At 37.7% G+C, this 20,881-nt stretch overlaps 1 protein-coding gene across 4 annotated transcripts in view; it reads left to right on the forward strand.

The window, feature by feature from the left end:
• Nucleotides 1–20,881, forward strand: part of LOC103727156 (probable ATP-dependent RNA helicase DDX60) — a 129,472-nt gene that overhangs the window by 13,284 nt on the left and 95,307 nt on the right. For all 4 annotated transcript variants that reach the window (XM_029559554.1, XM_029559555.1, XM_029559556.1 and 1 more), the window contains 8 exons: nucleotides 430–532; nucleotides 693–756; nucleotides 1,031–1,220; nucleotides 2,712–3,053; nucleotides 5,757–5,873; nucleotides 11,409–11,570; nucleotides 13,948–14,106; nucleotides 20,131–20,272. In XM_029559554.1, the coding sequence (XP_029415414.1) occupies nucleotides 505–532; nucleotides 693–756; nucleotides 1,031–1,220; nucleotides 2,712–3,053; nucleotides 5,757–5,873; nucleotides 11,409–11,570; nucleotides 13,948–14,106; nucleotides 20,131–20,272 (1,204 nt within the window). In that variant the 5' untranslated portion in view covers nucleotides 430–504. The remainder of the gene's footprint in view (nucleotides 1–429; nucleotides 533–692; nucleotides 757–1,030; nucleotides 1,221–2,711; nucleotides 3,054–5,756; nucleotides 5,874–11,408; nucleotides 11,571–13,947; nucleotides 14,107–20,130; nucleotides 20,273–20,881) is intronic.

Raw genomic sequence — 20,881 nt, forward strand, 5'->3', positions numbered from 1 at the left:
CTCCATACTCTGCCATCCCTGTCACTGTCCACTGTGTTGTCAGCACCCTCATCCATTCCCCCTGTCTGCCTGTTGACTTCTTTTAAGAGCCCAGTTTCATTCCCATTCCTTCATGCCACAGGGACTCACCTATGTTCCGGTGTTCCCTCTCCCCAAGATGTGACTTTTCCTTGTTTTGCTTAGTTCTTGTTTAATCCTTTGGAACGCATCTCTGGCATTACTTCTTTCCTTGTGACTTGGTCACATTTGCACTTTTCCATTCATATATATGATTAAAAATTAATGACTGTTTCCCTGAGTTTGTCCTTTGAGAACTGAACACATGTTGATTTTTTTCATTCTTGTATCATGTTGTCTAATATTATGTTTAAAAAAGTCATTAAGAACATATTTTTTGATAGAAAGATTAATGTTTTCCTTTCTTTGCAGGCATGCCATTAATAATGACCTTCTAGAGGAACCAGAGTAAATGATATTTGAATTTTAAGTGGTTCTCTGTTGAGGATGGAGGCACAGAAATCAGAAAGCATGGGTAATTTTCAATTTAAAATATTTATAGAATTATAAAATATATACTACACAGATTTAACAGAATTAAAATCACTGTACTACTGTTTTTATTTCTCAGGTAATTGCTGAGCCTCCACAAAAAGGACTGACTAAAAATAACCCATTTTCTTTTTCTTTTTTAGAAAAATGTAGAGTGATCTTAGAGAAAATATCGCAGTTCATTTTGAGCAAAATGCCAAAGTCTGAGTAAGTCTTTCTGTAGTAATCAAGAGCTGTGAAATCATATATAACATTCCATGTCTCCTTCTGTAGCGGTGTGGCCTTATATTGTTGTATCCATCTTGTTTGTGTCTGTCTCTGTGTGCACATATATACTCAACTATAGGTATATATTGTTAGTATAGGTAGCATATGAAATTATATACAACTCTGGACTCAGTAAATTGGGTTATAAAGAAATAGTAGCAGTGTTACTGTTTTGGCATTATGTTGATTTTGTCTTCACTCATTTTTTTTGTAGCTATTCCAGTTTATTCAATGATTTTGTTGAATCTGAGTTCTTTCTGATTGATGGCGATTCCTTACTTGTAACGTGTGTTTGTGAGAAGTCATTGCAGCCGGGACAGAGTCTGCATTTCTTCTACGTGGTTGAGCGCTATCTCTTGGACATTATTAATAAAGGAGGGCAATTTGCCATCATTTTCTTTCAGGTAACAGAGAGCAGATGAGTTTTTTAATTCTGAGATCCAAGCCTAACATTTGTTTAATTAATTAATTAATTAAATAGAGATAGGGTCTCATGTAGTTGAGGCTGACCTTTAACTCATAATACTCTTGCCTCTACCTCCCAAGAGAAAGGATTACAATGGTGCACTATCACACCTGGCTATAAATAAAATTAATTAAGTTATTTTATAAAGGCTTTTTTCTCTGACTACAAAGTAAAATATATCTTAAAAACTTCAGAAAATGAACTGGAGGCTAAGTCAGAAATATCCAAGTTTGAGGCCTGCCTTAACCTCAAACACAGTAAGTTAGTGGGTAGCTTAGGTAACCGGGATTGACCCTGTGTTAAAAGAAAAATAAAAGTTTATAAGTGTTCAGTGGAGGAGTCCTTGTCTAGTATATGCAAGGTTCTTGGTTCAATCTCTGGTATAACATAAAACAAAACAAAACAAAAAACCCAAACAAGAACAAAATAAAACACACAAAAATATCAGAAAATTTAAAGGGAAGAAGAGAAAAAAGTTATCTTGCTTCTCACTATTCAGGATTAACCACACTTGAGATTATTTTGTACTGTGTAATGTTAGAAATTTATTGGGCATTACAGAATCATGAAAGTGGGTGAAAATTCCCAACAGTAGTGCCCCTGAATGCAACTCCAATCCTCTGACTCAGAAACTGTTTTCTGTCTTTAAAGCTCAGCAACTGACTTATTTGCGTACAGTGTCAGTTGTTTCTGGGCCCTCCCAAACTCCTCACGAGCCCTCCTTTGGTGTCGTGGGCTCTAGCATAAATACCTCTGAGAGAAGACCATATTTTCTTTTCTTTTTCTTATTATGCAGCTAATTAATACAGTTTCAACCATTTCAAATGCAAGTAGCTGCTACTGCATCCTCCTGTTCCTATCCTAAGGGTAACTAAAGCACAACTCAGGGATTCTGCCGTGGGTCTGTCAATCATTTTGCAGCTCATGTTAGTGTATATTTCTAAACTTTATTTGCCAGCAGTGTTTTGAATAAGGAACCAGGGTTCTTGTCTAATGTTTACAGTCCAGTTGTACAAATTTTGGCCTGCTTAAGGATTGTCACTCTAGCCTGGATTCATTGTCTAGAAAAAACTGGTTTCTACTCCCCATTCCAGATCATTTATACTCACAACTTAACATGTACATAGTTTTTCTTTTCTGTCTCTTTTCTTTTTGAAGTTAGATTGGAGAGAATATTTAGAAAGCAGGATGGGAAGTATGATGAACTCTGAATACTACTGGCTTGCTTACAGGGGAGACATGCTTTTAAGTCCAAATTGTCATTTATAACATAAATTTGTAATATAGGAAAATTTTAGGGCTAAAATTTGCTGATTATAAGACAGAACACAACTTGCAGAATTATATTTCTTTTATGCCTATGTTAACTGATCAATGAAATACTGAATGATACTTTGGAAATAACCTACTTTACCCCTCCTCCGTATAGGATGCTGAGTGTGCGTACTTCAACTTCCCAGAACTTCTTCTTCTGAGATCTGCTTTGATTTTGCATCTCCAGAAGAACACCACCATTGATGTTTGGACTAAATTTTCAGGATGCTTGTCAGATGAATGGAGTGTTTTCTTGGAAGAGAACTGCCCGTATTTCCTGATAGTTGCAGATGAAGGCCTGAACCAATGGCAAACATACCTTTTCAACTTTCTAGTCATTCAGTCTTGGGCAGTGAAAGTCAATGCCGTGCTTTTTTCCGGGCAAGAATCGGACATTCTTCGTCTCTATGCATACTTTATGCAAAGCACATTCGAAAAACAGATGTTTTTCAAGAAGGTAATTTATATATTTAAATATTTTTGTATTCTAGAATTTTATAACATTTTCTAAAGTACTTGATTCAGGGAGCTGGAGGGATGGCTTACTGGTTAAGAGAGCCTACTGTTCTTGCAGAGGACCCGGGTTTAGCTCTTGGCATCCACATCTGGCTGCTCACAGTTGCCTATAACTTTATCTTTGGGGAATCCAATGCCTTTGGCCTCTGTGGGCACATGCACTTACATGCACAGACCCACACAGACTCATATATGTAATTAAAAATAAATTAAATCTTTCTTTAGAGACACGGTCTGTTTCTGTAGTCCTGGCTGAACTGGAGGTTGCTATGTAAGTCAGACTAGGCTCGAGCTCATGGGGCTCCATCTATCTCTGCCTTCCTGGCCATACAAAATTTTAGAAAAAAAGATTTAGCACCATTTTTAACTACAATATGAGAACTATTATAGTTTTAGTAGAAAGATATGAATAATAATAGTAACGATGAATTATTAGCAATAGTACAAATATAGTAATTTATTTAGAAGTTCTTTTCATAAAATAATCCTCAATGCTTTTTATAAATTATTTGAGTTAACATTCATAAAGTTAATGGGCCTCAGAAAGACATGAAATTAGAGGCAAAAGTCATGTATGTCTCTGTGGCCAAATTTTACTAGTGAGATGATAGCATGGTTGCCTTTAACGGGAACATATTGGAACAGTTTCATGAAGAAGAAGAAGAACAGAGATGTATTTATTTCTTTGTTTCAACTCATTAGCTTTCCCAAATCTTCACAATTCTAATTCCTTGAGCGTATCATTTTGCTATATTGGTATATTTGAGAACTACTTTATTGAACTTTTCTGAGTAAGGTAGGCATACTGACTTTACAAATAAATTCAGTTTGTTTATAGCTCACTACTTGCAGTGAATTCTCTATATGAAATCATTCCATTCTTCATCAAAGCGCTCTCTGAGCTCATTAACATTTGTTGCTCTTTGAGAATCCTGTTACACCCCTCACATATTTTGATGTATGCAGATGAACCTTGTGAAATGAAAAATAGCTTATTTTGCTGTGAATAGGAGTTGTATCATTAAACTATTTCTAACTCTGCCAATTGTGAGTAGAAACAGTTCTGAGCTTCATTTTTATATTGGGGGATATACACTTTGAGTTTTTTGTTTTTGTTTTTTAGGCAGGGTCTCACTATGTAGCCCCGACCCTCATGGAGCTCTCTATATAGACAGACTGGACCATTTTTGAGTTCAAAGAGCTCTGACAGCCTCTACCTTCCGAGTGTAGGAGCTAAAATCTTCTGTCCCCAAGCCTGTTGACAGCACTTTCTGAATCTGGGGTTTAAAAAAATATTTTATTTATTATTTTTATTTTATGTGTATGAGTATATTGCTTGCATGTATGTTAGTGCACTTGTGTTGTGCAATACCTGCAGAGGACAGAAGATCCCCTGAAACTGGAGTTATGAATGTTGTAAGCAACCATGTGGGTGCTGGGAAACTATCCTGAGTCCTCTGCAAGAGCAACCAGTGATCTTAATCGCCGAGACATCTCTGCAACCCCTGAATCTGAGTTTTAAGAATGTCCTATGAACATTCCGCCCAATCTCTCCTTAAGAATATTTTTAAAATGTTTTATTTTAATTACATATATCCTTATGTGTCTCTGTATGGGTATGTGCTCACGAATACAGGTGCCTACAGAGACCAGAAGAGAGCATCATCGAATATCCTGGAGCTGGCGTTACAGGTGGTTGCCTGTAAGCTGCCTAACATGGGTGCTGGGAACTAAACTCAGGTCCTCTGCAAGAGCAGTACATGCTCTTAAAAATGGAACCATCTCTCTAGTGTCAGGAATAATTTTTTAATGGAGGATCTTATTTCTGATAAAATAGCATGCCAAAATTTATTAAAATTCACCTTAAAGAGGTTATTGCATTAACTAATTTAAGGGGTCCCTGACACTGAATTAAAACACAATGAAATAGAACTTATCAATCCATTTATAGACTAGTGGAAGTATAACTGATGCTGGTGATGACCATTGCTAGTGTGATAGGTACCTGTGGGAAGGTACCTTATGTGTATGATTGAAATTTGTCACAGTAAAATATTGTGTTGAAGGTGCATGATGCATTTTTGGGAGTGGTTACACATATTCTGAAATTACATTTTAATCATGGGTAAACAAACAGGTAGCTTTACTGAAAGTCATTGAATTGTACATTCAAAGTGAGTGAAGTTTATATCATTTTATATTTTTATGGAGCTCTTACAAAACCCCCAAACACATTGTATTTCCAACAAAGATAAACTAGTACTGTCTGGTAGGCTTCAAGCATTGTTGTCCATCTGCATTAGATTAATGCAATTTAAAACTTAGAATTATTGTTACATAAATATATCCTGGTGAATGCCTGAGTTTGGAAGAACTTTGTTTTTCAAAATGTTTTATTATTTGTATTTCATGTGTATGAGTGTATTGCCTTCGTGTATCTAAGTACACTCATGTTGTGCATTGTGTGCAGAGGTCAGAAGAGGGCATCAGATTCCCCTGGAACAGGAGTTAGCTGCCATGTAGGTGCTGGGACTTGAACCCATGTCCTCTGCAAGAGCAGCCAGTGCTCTTAACTGCTGAGGCATCTCTCCAGCCCCAATAATTTTATTTTTGACAATTTATCTAGGTTTCCTTTATTTTCTAGATGGAAAAGACTATCACACATGTTTACAAAATCCTGCTTCAAGAATTGGGGAAACATAAAGACCTTGCATTGGCTCCTATGTTTGGAGAATTAAAAGTCAACAACATGATGACAGAGGTAATGGAACTTGAAAATCACTTTTGATTTGAATTACTTTTTAAGTCTGTGTGTGTGTGTGTCAGTGTGTGTGTGTGTGTGTGTATACATCATGTGTATGGAGGTTGCAGTGTAACCTCAGGTATTAGTCCTGTCTTTCCAACTTGACTGACACCAGCAAGCATCCTGGGTATCTCCTGTCCCCACTTCTGTTCTTGCTGGAGTAGTGTTGGGATTATAGAGAGGTGCAACTGTGTACAGCTTTACTTGAATCTGAACTCAGTACTCATGCTTGCCCGGCAAGTACTTTGCCCACAGAGCTGTCTCCCCAGCCCCTAATTTTATAATTACAGAAATTATAAAATTAGTCTAAATTAGAAAAAAATTAGAAATTATCAAAATTAGTCTAAAGTTTCTACAACTTCTCTTCATGCTGAAGGTGTGAATTTCTTAGGAAATCATGATGAATGTATCAAAACCAGTAACTCAGAATTGACACGATACTACGCACCTAGCTTCAGATCGTATTGAATTTTACATTTTCTCATTGATGTATTTTTTCTGTTTCAGGATAATATTCAGGGCACCACATCCATTTGATTATATCCCTGTAATACCCTGCTGTCTGTAATAGTTCTTAGTCTTTGTCTTTCATGACACTAACATTTTTGAAGGGTATTTATCAGTTTGCCTTGTGACAAAGGGTTCATGATTTGGATTCTGGGGGCAGGGTCTGTCTGAATGAACACTTTCTTTTTAACATTTCTTGAAGAATTTATTACTTTTATTTGTGCGTGTGTGTGTAGTTTATGTGTACCGTGTGTGCAGGTGCTGTTGGAGGCCAGAAGGCATCCGATCCCCTGAACTTGGAGTTACAGGTGGTTATGAGCCACCTGATGTCTGTGTGTGCTGGGAACTGATCTTTGGTCTATTGAAAAAGCAGCACGTGCTCTTAAACGTTGAGCCATCTCTCCAGCTCTTCTTAATCTTTTGCTGACGAATTTTGCATCCATCTGTGGATCTGGTCCACAGGGTCATGACTGATGGTTTTGGCTGGTGTCACTTTGCATTTCAGTAGCTTTCATTTATTAATTGGAATTCTACTGTAAAGGAGAACTGCCATAATTCTGACATTTACTTTTTCATTTGGCTAGTTACTTATGTAGTGTGCACTAATGGGATTTGCTTCAAATCACAAGATAAAACCCAGCATTATAAGTATGGTGGTGCTTAGATTACTCCAGGTTCCAGCATTAGAAGCTCTTTTGGGCTAGTACCTGTGCTCTCCAACAAGCCCTCATCTTTTTGAGCATTCTTCTTTCTTTTTGAATGTCCAAAATATTCTAGCTTCATATTTTTCCTGTCATTAAAATTAATCACTTCTCTAAGGAGTTTTAGTTGTGTCTATTGGGGAACAATATTCAGAATCCCAGATTTCTCTCTCTGTCTCTCTTTGATACACACACACACACACACACACACACACACACACACACACACGGATATAGCCCTGTACATGTGAGTCTCTTAGTTGTCTGTCTCCACCTCTAAATGTCTATCTGCTTGCTCATCTACACTAAACCATAGGCTTCATACTGATACCTTTCACTCCGACTCAAATACACAGATTCATTTTACCTCCTGCCTTTCTCATTTGTTCTCCCGTTTTGAGAAATTCAGCTTTCATTATCTACGCTATGTTTACTAATTTGTTCAATTCTAGTCTATACCTGAGGTAGATTTAGAATTGCTAACCATACCTATCCTGTGAGAGATGTATTCACTAAGATTATGGAACTTGAGTACAGTTCTCTGTAGTTCTTGTGTATGCCATTCCTTTGTCTTTCAAAGTTATTCAGGTTAGTTTTTCCTCTTAGAATGCTTAGCTGGGTGTGCTAGCTCACTCCTTTGATACCAGGATCAAAAGAAGGCAGAGGCAGGCGGAGCTCCATGAGTTTTGTTGGTCTGGTTAGGGATATCCACTGAGACCCTGTCTCAACACAAAATAAAATAAACCCCAAAGTTTTCATAGTTGTCTTGCATCTTTATTTTTCATAATGCATAGGTTTGCTCCTTACTGTATCATAGTATTTTATACATTTTGAAAACTTCTTACTTTCCTCCATAAATACTTGATGTTTTGGTTTTTATTGTAAGTGGAATATCCCCTATTAAGCTCTCTATTCCTCCTTGTTTATGCGCATGAAATCTAGTGACTTTTCAATGCAAATTTTGTAGCTTGACATCTTATTTATTTACATTTTTTCTTTGGTGAGGTTCTCAGTATATAGCAAAGGTTAGTTTCAAATCCACTACTCTGCTGCACCCACTTCCCCAGTGCTGGGATTATGAGCTTGTACCACCAGGTCTGGTTTCATTTTAATTTTGACTTAGTTTTTAATCATTGATTCTCTGATGTCTTCCATAGATACTATCATATCATCTGTGAATAGAGAAAGATTTGCTGATTCCTTTCCTATTCTTAGGCCTAGAATTGCTTTCTGAGGTCTAACTGATATAGCAAATAGGCCTAGAACAATGGTGAACAGTAGCCTTGCTATGCATGAATGATATTTTCCTGTAGTTTTTGTACTTTGTACTGTCTTACTTTTGTAGGATACCAGTGTTTTATGTATCTCATAAAAAGATTAGAGTATTAGCATTTCCTTTTAATATTATGAAATACTTGTAGATCAGAGGCATTATCTAGTCTGGAGATTTGATAGAATTCTCTGGGGAAGTTACCTGAGCCTGATGTGTGTTTGTGAGATAGTTTCTCAGTAATTTTACCTGTTTCTTCCATAGATTTGTTTTTATTTTGGCCTTTTTTGAGACAGAGTCTTGCTAGAGCCCCAGGTAGCCTGGAACTCCTTATGTAGACCAGACTGGCCTTGAACTCACAGAGATCTGATTGCCTCTGCTTCCCATGTGCTGGGATTAAAGGCCTGTGCCACCACCCTGCTTAGATTGTCTTTTTGAGACAGGGTCTCCTTGTAGCCCCAGCTTTCCTGAAACTCACTATGTAGACCAGGCTGGCCTTGAACTCATAGAGATCTGCCTGCCTCTGCCTCCCAAGTGCTGGGATTAAAGGTGTGCACCCCCATGCCCGGCCAAGATTGTTTTTTTTTAAAGCTTACAAATTTTAATGGGAATAAATTTAGTATTTGTTCTGAGGAAATTATAATTTCCAGTTTTCAATTTTATTTCCACAGAAGTTTCTAGAGTAGGATTTTCAAACTTTAAGATAAAGTTCTGTATCCGCGGTTATTTTTCTTGATTTTTTTTTCACTTGTGCCATTAAGCATGTTTAGTACAATGCCTCTGAACACTTCTTTAATTGAATCGTATAGGATATGATACGTAGACAGCTATTTTCAATGTGTTCTATAGATTATGGTATTCAGCACTACCATTGCAACTCTAAATAAATTTCGTAGTTTCAGTTTTCATTTCCTCTTTCATGTAAGTGACTGACTAGAAAATTAAGAGTTCCGGATAAAATATTTTTGATTTATTTATTTTTATTTTATGTATATGAGTGTTTGTCCTGCATGTATCTAAGTGCCCTCATGTCATGAAATGCCCATAAGGCCAGAAGATGGAATTGTATCCTCTGGACCTGGAATACTGATGGTTGTTAGCTGCCATGTGGGTACTGGGAACTGACCCAGGTCCTCTACAAGAGCAGCCAAGTTCTCTTAACTGATGAGCCATCTCCCCAGCCCCTAAAATTCCAGATTAAAATATTACATTTCAAAAAATAACATTTTCATACCCAGGGTATATTTAGTGCTTCTTGTGGCTATATTAATACATTCTTCATTAATATCTTTTAATATTTTATTTATTTTTATTTTATGTGTATGAGTATAATGCCTGCATGTATGTAAGTGTGTCTGTGTCATGCAGTGCCCAAGGATGTCAGAAGAGGGTGTCAGACCCCCTGGAACTGGAGTTACAGATGGTTGTTTAGCTGTCATGTGGGTGCTGGGAACTGAACTAGGTCTTCTGCAAGAGCAGCCAATGCTCTTAACCACTGAGTCATCTTTCCAGTCTCCATATCTGTGTTTTCTTACTTTTTTCAAGTTCTCAGAATCTCGTGGGTCACTGAAAAGTCATGAATTGGCAAACATGTGATAGCGGAACAGGATGTAGTCTCCAGCTGGACTATGTTGTTATCTCACCTACACAGTTTTCAGAATTATTACTTTCAAGTGTTACTGTTCTTTTTTTTTTTTTCTTAACATAAAAGAGGTGATTTTGTGCAAAATATGCTGAAAAGCACCCAGTATTTTCAGGAGGTTGACCGTTACAGTCTGTTATTGCTTCTAATCATGTGACTGTCCCATAAAAGTTTATATGCTGGGGAGATGGCTTAGAGGTTAAGAGCACTGGCTGCTCTTGCAGGGGACCCAGGTTCACTTTCTTGCACCCACTTAGCAGCTAACAGCTGTCTGTAACTGTAGTTACAAGGGTCCCATCTCCCTCTTCTGGCCTCCATGGGTGTTGCACACGTGGCACACTTACATACACGCAGGCAAAATACTCATACACATAAAATAATAGTAAGTACAAATTTGAAAATTTAAAAAAAGGCAGAGTGAGATTTTACAAATAGAAACATTTCCTGTGAGGAAGCCAGGGCCTTGATTCACACTGGAGTACCGGGTGATGAATGTGCCATGAGCAGAGTCCAGCAGGTGAGGGCCTTACTAATCTCACTCCTACTCCTCCTGCTGACTCGATCACTTTTAGGGCCAGGACTTATCAGCAAGACTCCCATATTTTGAACATATCCTTTAAGTGGCATTCATGTATTTTGCAGTTTTGAGAGCATCTTATATACATGTCCTTCCATTACCTTTCTAAATTGTTATATAGGTATTTTCTGGTTTCATCAAAAATTCTTACAAGTTTTATTTTTATGGTGACATGACATTTTCCTAATGTTAAACATTGCAATTGTTTGGAAGTTTGCTTTTACAGATACTTTTGTGATGAACAAAAGTATCTTGGGACAGATGTTGGATTATTTGTTTAGGCTAGATCTCTAGAACTTGAATAAAAAGTATCAACCTACTGGATGGGAATTAAATGTGTCACCAGATGCATTTTCTGAAATCTAAGCCTTTGCTTACTTATACTGTCATTAGCAGAGTATGAGAGAAGTGACACATCCTATGATTTCCAGTGCTGTCTGTTATTAAAACTTTAGAGTATTAAAGAAAAAAAAGACTTCAATATCTTGAAAGTAACAACGCTATTGTATCACTAAAGAATATGAACATTTTTCCATCTTAACATCATTTACATTTTATTAGGGAGTTATAGGCTTAAAGGGTTAGCCATTTTCTTATTGATTTACAGGAATTCTTTACATGTTTATAATTTTAGCAGTTTCACTGAAAGTTTTGTTGAAATAATTTTTCCACGTGAAACTTTTGTTTATAATATTTTAATAGTAGGTGTATCTTTTAGTTTCTTCATGTACAGACATTGTAAATAAGCATACATGACATAAATATCATGACATGCTACAATTTTCTTCTGTGACAGGCATGTGAGATGATTACTCTGCTTAAAGAACTCTGGCCAGAAGGATCTGACATCCGGCGCGTCCTTTGTGTGACTTCATGCTCCCTGTCTTTGGACATGTACCACTACTTTTTAGAAAGCAGAAAGAGGAATGCGTCTGAGCAGACCTGGGACACCCAGAAGGTTGTTATGAAATGCCAGTGCTTCCCACCTTTGATGTTTTATTATTTTTCATCCACCATTTTCCCCACTTGATACTCGTATTTTTACCTTGTTTCTTTGAAATTCAAAAATAGGAAAAGCCCCCCCAAATTTATATTTATAAAGAAAATTCTTCAATGGACTCCTGGTGTGAGTCCAATAAAGACTTTATGCTTCAAAAAAGAAAAAGAAAAGAAAGAAAGAAAAAGAAACTTCTGGTGTGTTATTTCATGATTTGGTGTGTTCCATTTAGGGTAGATTTAGTCTCAGTCTTCTGCAGAGAGGGAAATGAGAGGACGTTAACACTTGGTGGTTGCCTGCTGTGCTGCTGGGCTTTGGACACTCACTGTGCACCTTGCCATCAAATCCTCGCCACTGCATGCAAGACAGGCATTATTATTTCTATTCCACATATGGGAGTACCAATTTCAGCTTTCCAGGTTAACATTCCTCAATCCAAAGGTACTAAGTGGTATTGTGAACTGAATTCAAGTTTGTCTTTGGCAAATTTCTCACTGACTTGGAAGGGATTCTTGTGCTACGGCATCCTGCTGCCGTATCAGCTGGGGCAAGGCGACAGTTCTTAGGCTTCTCTATTGCAAATAAAGCCAAGAATCTGGTGGCCAGTCAGGGTTTTCTCTCCAACTAAACATTCATCTCTGAATAGATGTGCTTAGGAGCACATACATACACACACATACACACATACACACACATATGCACTTACTATTTATGCGTAATGTGAGTACTGGGGAGTCTTAGCTAAAAACCCTATTATATTCCACAGTTTCAGAAAGGAACAGGGCCCACTTTTATATTTTTTGCTTTCTAGTATCTTTTTAAAAAAGTAATTAATTTATTTTTATTTTACACGTATGAGTGTTATGCATGCATGTATATAAGTACACCCATGTTGTGCAGGGCCTATGGAGGACAGAATAGAGCACTGGATATCCTAGAACTGGTTTTTACCTGCCATGTGGGCACTGGGATTCAAACCCGGGTCTTCTGCAAGAAAAGTCAGTGCTCTTAACCCCTGAACCATCTCTCCAGCCCCTCCAGTATCTTCTTAAGTTTATATTTTATCTTATATTTGAGACACAGTCTTACTATGTAGTACAAACTTGTTGCCTGAAACTCACTATGTAGACCAGGTTGGCCTTGAACCTGGAGATCTGACTGTCTCTGCCTCTGGAGTTCTGGGATTAAAGTCACATTCACCACACCTGACCTTAAGTGTGTGTGTGTGTGTGTGTGTGTGTGTAATTTTTTGACTTAGTTATTTTTATTTTACCTGTATGAGTATTTTGCATGCATGTTTGTAAGTACACCTGTGAAAACAAGGTCCTTGGAGATCAGAAGAGGGCATGTGATCCCCTGGAACTGGAGTTAGGATGGTTGTTAGCTAACATGTGGATGCTGGGAGCTGAGTCCAGGTCCTCTGCAAGAGCAGCCAGTGTTCTTAATTGCTGAACCATCTCTCCTTAAGTATATACATATATTTTCAAATATTTTATTTATTTTAAAAATTATTTTATATGTATGAGTGTATTGCTTGCCAGGAGAGGGCATCAAGTCTCCTGGAACCGGAGTTACAAATGGTTGTTAGCCGCCATGTGTGTGCTGGGAACTGAACCTGGGTCCTTTGCAAGAATAGCCAGTGGTCTTAACTGTTGAGCCATATCTCCAGTCCTTAAGTATATATTTTTTAATGAAACCTTTCTACATGATTGAGCCATGGTGTTTTAATTCCTAAATCATGATAGTAAGTCAAATCTTTCTCTCTGGAACTTGTAGCCATTAGACCCTGTTTGACCCTCTGGAGGTGCCCTGATGAATTTTTCTTCTGCTCCCCCAACAAGCCAGACATGAAGATAGCAATGATGTCCTTGCCCCATAGTGCTAAACATCTTCACTTATTTACCTGTGTTTTCATTGGGCACATCTTTTAGATCCATTGCTGCCTTGCTGTCCTCATCCTGGCAATTTGCAGTCTCACTTTTGCAGTATGATACTTAGACAGAAGAGATCATTTAGCATGTAGCTTCACCCACCCAGATTCCTGCAGGACCCTTGCCTCACCACTCCTGGATTAGCTCATGTCAAACACAGCTTCCCTCAAAATTCTGACATTGCCATAGAAAGCTGGGAGCTTCCTTTCCATTTTATCTCAAACCTATATAAATGAAGCCTAGTTTTGGGGTGAAGAAAAGTCTTATTTCAAAAATATAGAGTGAAGAATGTTCAAGTGTGGAGTTCCCACACAGCAGAGCTTGGCAAGAGGGGCTGTGATTCTGCATGTTGACTATACTGTCTCCTAGCCTGCTGTTCTCTGGCTTAGCGTCTTTGTTTTCTTCAGGGAAAAGGCCCTGGCCTAACCCTGCAGGACATGGAAGACTTTTGTAAGCTGCATTGCCTTAGTGTGGCATTTCTACTCCACTTACCTCTTTCTCAGAGAGCTCACTCTAGATTCATCACTTCTGACTGGAGTAAGGACATGATGACTGTCTTTAAAATGGTAAGTATAGTTTTATTCATTTATTAATTTTCATTCATTTATTATTCGTTTTATTAATTAATTATTTATTAATTTATTAATTGGCACATAAAAGCCCTAATAACCTTCAAAACAGAATTATAAGGTGACAGTGTTAGATTATGGAGTCTTCAAAGATGTGCTTCCCTAAGTAAATCACTTGCCTAATTTCAACAGCTATATTGGATAGTAACAAATGGTATGAATCTAAGGAAAAGCCTCTACAATTTTCCCTCCTTTAAACTTCTGTCAGGATCAGAGTTTAGTGTCATTAAAACCTAGAAAGTTGGGGCTGGAGAAATGGCTAAGCAGTTAAGAGCACTGACTGCTCTTGCAGAGGACCCAGGTTTCATTCCCAGGACCCATGTGGCAGCAAGCAACTGAATCTGATGCCCTCTTCTGACCTTCATGGGCATTTCATGATATGGTGCACTTACACACATGCAGGCAAAACATTCGTGCACATAAAATAAAAATAATAAGTAGAAATTTAAATGTAAAAATCTGGGAAGTTGTTAGTGACCACTATATCCATTTAAGAGGAACTGAAAAAAAGCAGTATAACATTGTAATATCTTTCACATTATAGACTATAGATAGAGAAAATTTGGAGATATTAGGAAAACAGAAAGCAAAAATAAAATGGGAACTTCCCTAGAGGTCCTCCACTCAAATCAGAGCTGGTATCTGTTAATATTTGCTCTCTTTAGTCTCAATGCTTAGATTTTTCTGTTGTTTCTTACATGGGAAGAATCCACATATGTGTTTCTCCTCTTCTACATTTCTATTTTATTTCCCAACCTTAGTTCCTGTCATGTTTAATGATGACTATTAAGTTGTATTTTAATATATTTCCCTGGTTCACTTGCTTTTCTATTATGGGTTGTTAAAAATATTGATAGATATAAGTACTGCCATCTTCTATTTGTATTAGACTTTCCCTTTAATTTGGGATCATTGACTAATCCCAGAGATGGGATTCATAGATTATATGACTTGGATACTTATCTTTAGGATCCTGAGATGCATAGTCAAAGAAATCATTTTGTATCCAATAAATTAGGAATCTAGTTTGTGAACATTTGCCTAGTGAATATGCATTCCTCCAACCTAGGAAAAAATAAGAAAAACTCTCTTGCCATTCTACCCTGACTCTTTCCAAGAGTTACATTTTGCAGAGAGGACAGATACTGAATTTTAACAATCTCTGTGAAGGAGGAACTAGAATGCTTCAGAATCTGCTAATGAAAAGATCCAACCCAGTTAGCAAGGAATGGTTTCTCTTAAACTGTTAAGTCCTGAAGGACGATTAGGAGTTAGTGTAGTAGAGAGAATGGAAACCAGATTCTGGGAAAGAGATAGCATATGTGTTTTCCTTGAAGTCATGAAAGAACCAAAGGCCATTTAATGTTAACAGTGACACAGAGAATGTAGGGTTAGTCATGAAGCTGATGGGGGGTGACAAATAATTCCTATGACATTCTGTGGGTCAGGACAGATAAATTGATGCTGAGTGCATTGAGAACCTACTAAACACATTCAAACAGACAGGTCGGCTTGCAATGCAAACCATGCATTTAGAGTTGGAGAGGAAAAACAGTGGGGATAATTTGGCGACTATTATCTTCAGCTATCTAAGTATTGATGGTGTTAGAGATGATGGCAGTGGCTATTGATCACACTCCACTTAAGGCTCTGTGTATGCTTCTTATGTAGCATTCTGAAGAGTGACATAGGATAACTGGAGTTAGTTAGACTACATGGTGGGTACCACTTTCTTACTCAAATGAGGATAACACTTCCATCAATGCCCCTCTTGATATACTGCATGGGAGGTATAGAGGAAACACATGAAGATGATTGATCTGAGTGTGACTAAGAAGTAGCTAAGCTACATTCATTTTACTTGATAATGCCTGCATTATATTTACTACATTAGCATAATTGGAACCTAGGGTTGGCAAATGAAAGTGAGGAATAGGAGCAGGAGAGATGGCTCTATTGGTAAAGCACTTTCCTTGAAAGCCTGAGGACCTATGTTTGATTCCCTGTACCAAACACAAAGCCAAGTGATAGTGCTGGCTTGTAATTCCAGGGTAGTGAGACGGGAAGATCCCTGGAAAGCTAGCTAGTCAGCTAGCCTAGGTGGCCAAATTCTAGGCCAATGAAAAACTGTCTCAAATAGGAGGTGGACTGTGTCAGAAGAATGACACCCAAGGTTATCCTCTGCCCTCCAGACACACACACACACACACACACACACACACACACACAGAGAGAGAGAGAGAGAGAGGGAAAGAGAGAGAGAGAGAGAGAGAGAGAGAAAGGCCATTTCCTGAATATCTGCATTTGTGAACACTCAGAACTCTTGCAGTGGGAGATTTAGAGCTTTGTAACATAGTAAATATTAGATGTGGTGAAGACAGTGCTATGTTCATTTTGTTGATTCTTGAGGGAGAAAATGCAGTATTGTATCCTAAATCCCACAGGAGGACATTCCTCTACAGATACTGGGGAGGTAGAATACTATGTTTTAATAATTAAAGATAAAAAGACTCTGTCCTGGTTTGTTTCTTCATTGCTGTGGCAAAACACTCTGACCACTACCAACTTGGGGAGGAAAGGGTTTATTCAGCTTACATCTCCTAGGTTGCACTTCATCAGGGAGCCCAAGGTAGGAACTCAGGGCAGGAACCTGGAAGCAGGAGCTGGAGCACAGGCCATAGAGGAATGCTGCATACTGGCTTGTTCCCCTGGTCCCCTGCTCAGCCTGCTTTCTTATGCAACACAGGCCCACCTGCCCAGGGGTTGCACCACCCACAGTGGGCTGGGCCCTCCCACATCACTTATCACGAAGATGCTACTCAGACATGGCCATAGGCCAGTCCAAGAGAGGAAATTCCTCAATGGAGGCTCCCTCAACCCAGGTGTGTCAAGTTGACACTAAAGCTGTCTGGCACAGACTCTGTTAGATTTATGAGTGCAGAGAAGTAAGGCGTTTAAAGTTAAGAAATAAGAACCAGAGCCAAACTGCAACAGGCAAGGAATGTGTTCTCTTAATTCAGAGGGCACATCAAAGGGCTGAGGCCTTGCCACGTGAAGAAGGCACCTGCATAGAAGGGGAGGGCAGTTTCCACTTTTATAGGAACTCTGTTGCATACAGCTGATAGAATTAACTGTGCCAGGGTCTGGTGTCCTTGATTGAGGGTCTTTCTCCCGAGATTATTTTCTCAGGCAGGTAAGCTATCTTTGGGCACTAAAGGAGACAGGTTGGCTCCATAAATAGCCTCCCTCAGTCCAGGGAGTTACCAGTTGATAAGGCTTGAGCAAGGCCAGGCTGCCAATTTAGGGTCAGTTAGACACTTTAAGGGATTTGTGGTTATATTGTTTTCCTAGTTAGGCTCATGGCTCTTCATACATTCTATCAGACTCCATTTCGGGTTCCAAATTTCTTTTGTTTTTCTTTTTATTATTTTTATTTTATGTGTATGAGTGTAATGCCTGCATGTAAGTGCACCTGTGTCATGCAATGCCCACAGAGGTCGGAGGAGGTTGTTGGATCCCCTGAAGTTATAGACAGTTGTTAGCTGCCATGTGGGTGCTTGGGATCGAACTTGGGTCCTCTGCAAAAGCAGCTAGTGTTCTTAACCACTGAGCTAATCTCTCCAAACAATTTGGGCTCCAAATTGTTTATAGACATTATAACATAGGCCATTTCAGGTTAATATATTAAATCTATTTATATTATATGTCTGCTATTAAAATGTTGTGGCACCAGTATTGTGCTGTGACTTTTGTTATAAATTTATTTCTCAGCTATATTCGGCTTTCTTTGGTTTCCTTTATATAATTTGAATTCTGTGACTAAAATGTAGACTGTTATAAATGCACTAATGGTGATAGGGACCTAAAGACTTAAGTGAATGCCTTCTATGTACAAGTTTCATTTGTGAAGAATTATTGACATTTTAATATATATTTTTATTTTGTTGGTTTTTTTTTTAATGTGTGTGAGTATATTGCCTGCATGTATGTAAGTGCGCCTGTGTAATGCAATGCTGGCAGAGGTCAGAAGAGGGTGTCGGATTCCCCTGGAACTGGAGTTATGGATGGTTGTTAGCTGCCATGTTACATATACACACATGCATACTGTTGTAGTGTACAACTTAAAGGTTTAGATGATCAAAACCAGCATTTGCCTCCTCCCCTCACATTGAAAAGCATTGTATTCTATTATGAAGGTCATGTGGAGCCTCAGTCAGGAGACCCTAAGCTTAAATACTATAGACAGTATCACTGAAGTAGACTCATGTCTACTGTGCCTGGAAGTAAGGGTGGTTGGTGAAGACATTCTGCCTATGTTAGGTGGGAATATCGCTTTATAATAGTAAGTCTGATGGGGACCACTAGTGTGGGTAGATGGGAATGTTTGAGTTTGAAAGATTTAGTTCCTTCTAGATCTCTTAACAATGCAACTCTTTTTTTGTTTGTTTCCTTTTTGAGACAAGCTCTCCTTATAGCCCCAACTGGTCTGGAACTCACTATGTAGGCTAGGCTGGTCTCTATCTTACAGAAATCCATCTGCCTGAGTGCTGGGATTAAAGCTGTGAACTATCACACCCAGCAAGAACCCAACTCTTAAAAAACAAAAAGCAAAATTGGTAAACAAGGAAACCTAAATAAAGAACAGAGGCATATTTGAAATCTGAGTTAGTATGTGGTTTTCGAGATTTTGGATAACAGCAGGTAGAAATAGGCATTAAAAGTTAAATACAGGGGGCTAGAGAAATGGCTCAGCGATTAAGAGCACTGGCTGCTCTTGCAGAAGACTTGAATTTGGTTTCCAGCACATACATGACTGTCGGGAGCTGTGACTTTATTGTCCAGCTTAGGCGTTGAAGCCTTTGCTTTGAAGAATAAGAAGACTGCCACTTTAAGAGCTTCTCTGCTCTATGCATCAATGATTTGAGTTGACGGGCTATGCCTCCTTGATTAATTGGGTATGTTGGAAACATAACTCAAGAGTTTTGTTTCAGTTTGTGGGCACCTGAGTTTCTCACCACTGTTTACTTGGTTTCTATATAAAAGTCATAAATTCTAGTAGTTGTTAAGAGTGATCATGGGCAATACAACATTGTATCCTAGAGATTGTAAATATCATGTATCTGTAACTATCATGTGAGTATCGGGTGATGGTAAAATAATACAGTGACATACTGCATCCTTAGTTACTTTCTGTTAGTAATGTATCCACAGTGATTCCTTGGTTACTTCTTAGATACTTGTGATCTGATTCCTATATAAGCTCCGTGTAACTCATAACATGAGATTCATTTTATAATTATGCTTGTGCTTGCCTGATTGTCAGAGGTAATCAATAAAGAAGCTCAATGCATTAGCATCAAGACCCTTGTCTTGATTTCTATCTTGTTGGGGTCCCAAGCCTGGTGGGCCTGGGGGCGTCTGACAAATGACAACTAACAACTGCCTATAGCTCCAGTTCCAGGGGAATTTAATGCCTTTTTCTGACCTATGCAGGCATTGCATGACACAGGTGCATTTGCACTCATACAAATGAAATGATAAATGAAATATTTTTTTTAAAAAGTTGAATACAGATTTTCTTGACTCAGTAATAAAAAAATTTTTGAGACAAGTCAAATTTTGTTTTTTGAGACAGGGTCTCCCTCTGTAGCCCAGGATGGTCTAGAATTGACTACATGGCTTAGGTTGGCCTCAAACTTCTGCAATCCTCCCACCTTAGCTTCATAAGTGCTATGATTACAGGTGTGTTGTTGTCATACGCAGTTTAAATTCATTTTTGAGCAAATTTTCATTTTATTTAGTACTTTAACTTTTGAGGAACAAAGCATTAATCCTTACTCAGTCTGAATGGGTTTATACGATAATAAGAATTGGAATAGTTCTGCCATTTGCTTTCCAGTTGGATTATTGATGTCTATTACATTATTCTATACATAACTTTCTTCTGCTTTTGATTTTCAGAAAAAGTGGTGTGAGTATTTCATCCTAAGTAATGTACACATGTTTGAATTTTGGAGTCTGAATTTACTTCACCTTTCTGATTTAAGTGATGAGCCTTTGTTGAAGAATATTGCTTATTACTATGAAAGTGAGAATGAACAAGGTATCAATTTACTATATAATAAAATACACTTTCTCTCCAATGTAAAGCTTATAAAGGATTTGGAACTTCAAAGCAATTTTCTTATACTTCTATCATATAAATAGGAGCCATTTTTCTGTTTCCCAGTTTTTATTCATTTATAATTTTCATTTAGTGGAAATCAGAATGAATACTGGAATCCAAAATATTTTTCAACTTAAAGTTTCTCCAAGTAATTTTGCTAAAGGTAGATATTTATGTGTTTGGCATTTTCTAACTGATGAAATTTTCATTTGTATGTATGTATAATATTTGTTTTAAAAATTGCCCTAAAAGAAATAATCAACTATTAGATAAGAATTAAAAAGCTTTCCAAAAGATAGTCTGTATTTTCTTTGTGTAATTTTTTTGTCACAATAGATTTTCTTGTGTTTTTAGTAGTCAAAAAAAAATAAAGCACATTTTGAAAGAAGTACATTTGAATAAGCATTATTGAAACTTCTTCGACATGAAGGCTTTGCTTCCCTTATATAGTAAACATTGAAATAAATTAGCTACCTATAAATTAATGATCCTTTATGAAAATTTTCATTGCTCAGAGATCAGTTTTTATTTTGTTTTATTGGCTAT

This window comes from Nannospalax galili, unplaced genomic scaffold (assembly GCF_000622305.1).
Source record: "Nannospalax galili isolate Female #2095 unplaced genomic scaffold, S.galili_v1.0 scaffold109, whole genome shotgun sequence".
NCBI lineage: Eukaryota > Metazoa > Chordata > Mammalia > Rodentia > Spalacidae > Nannospalax > Nannospalax galili.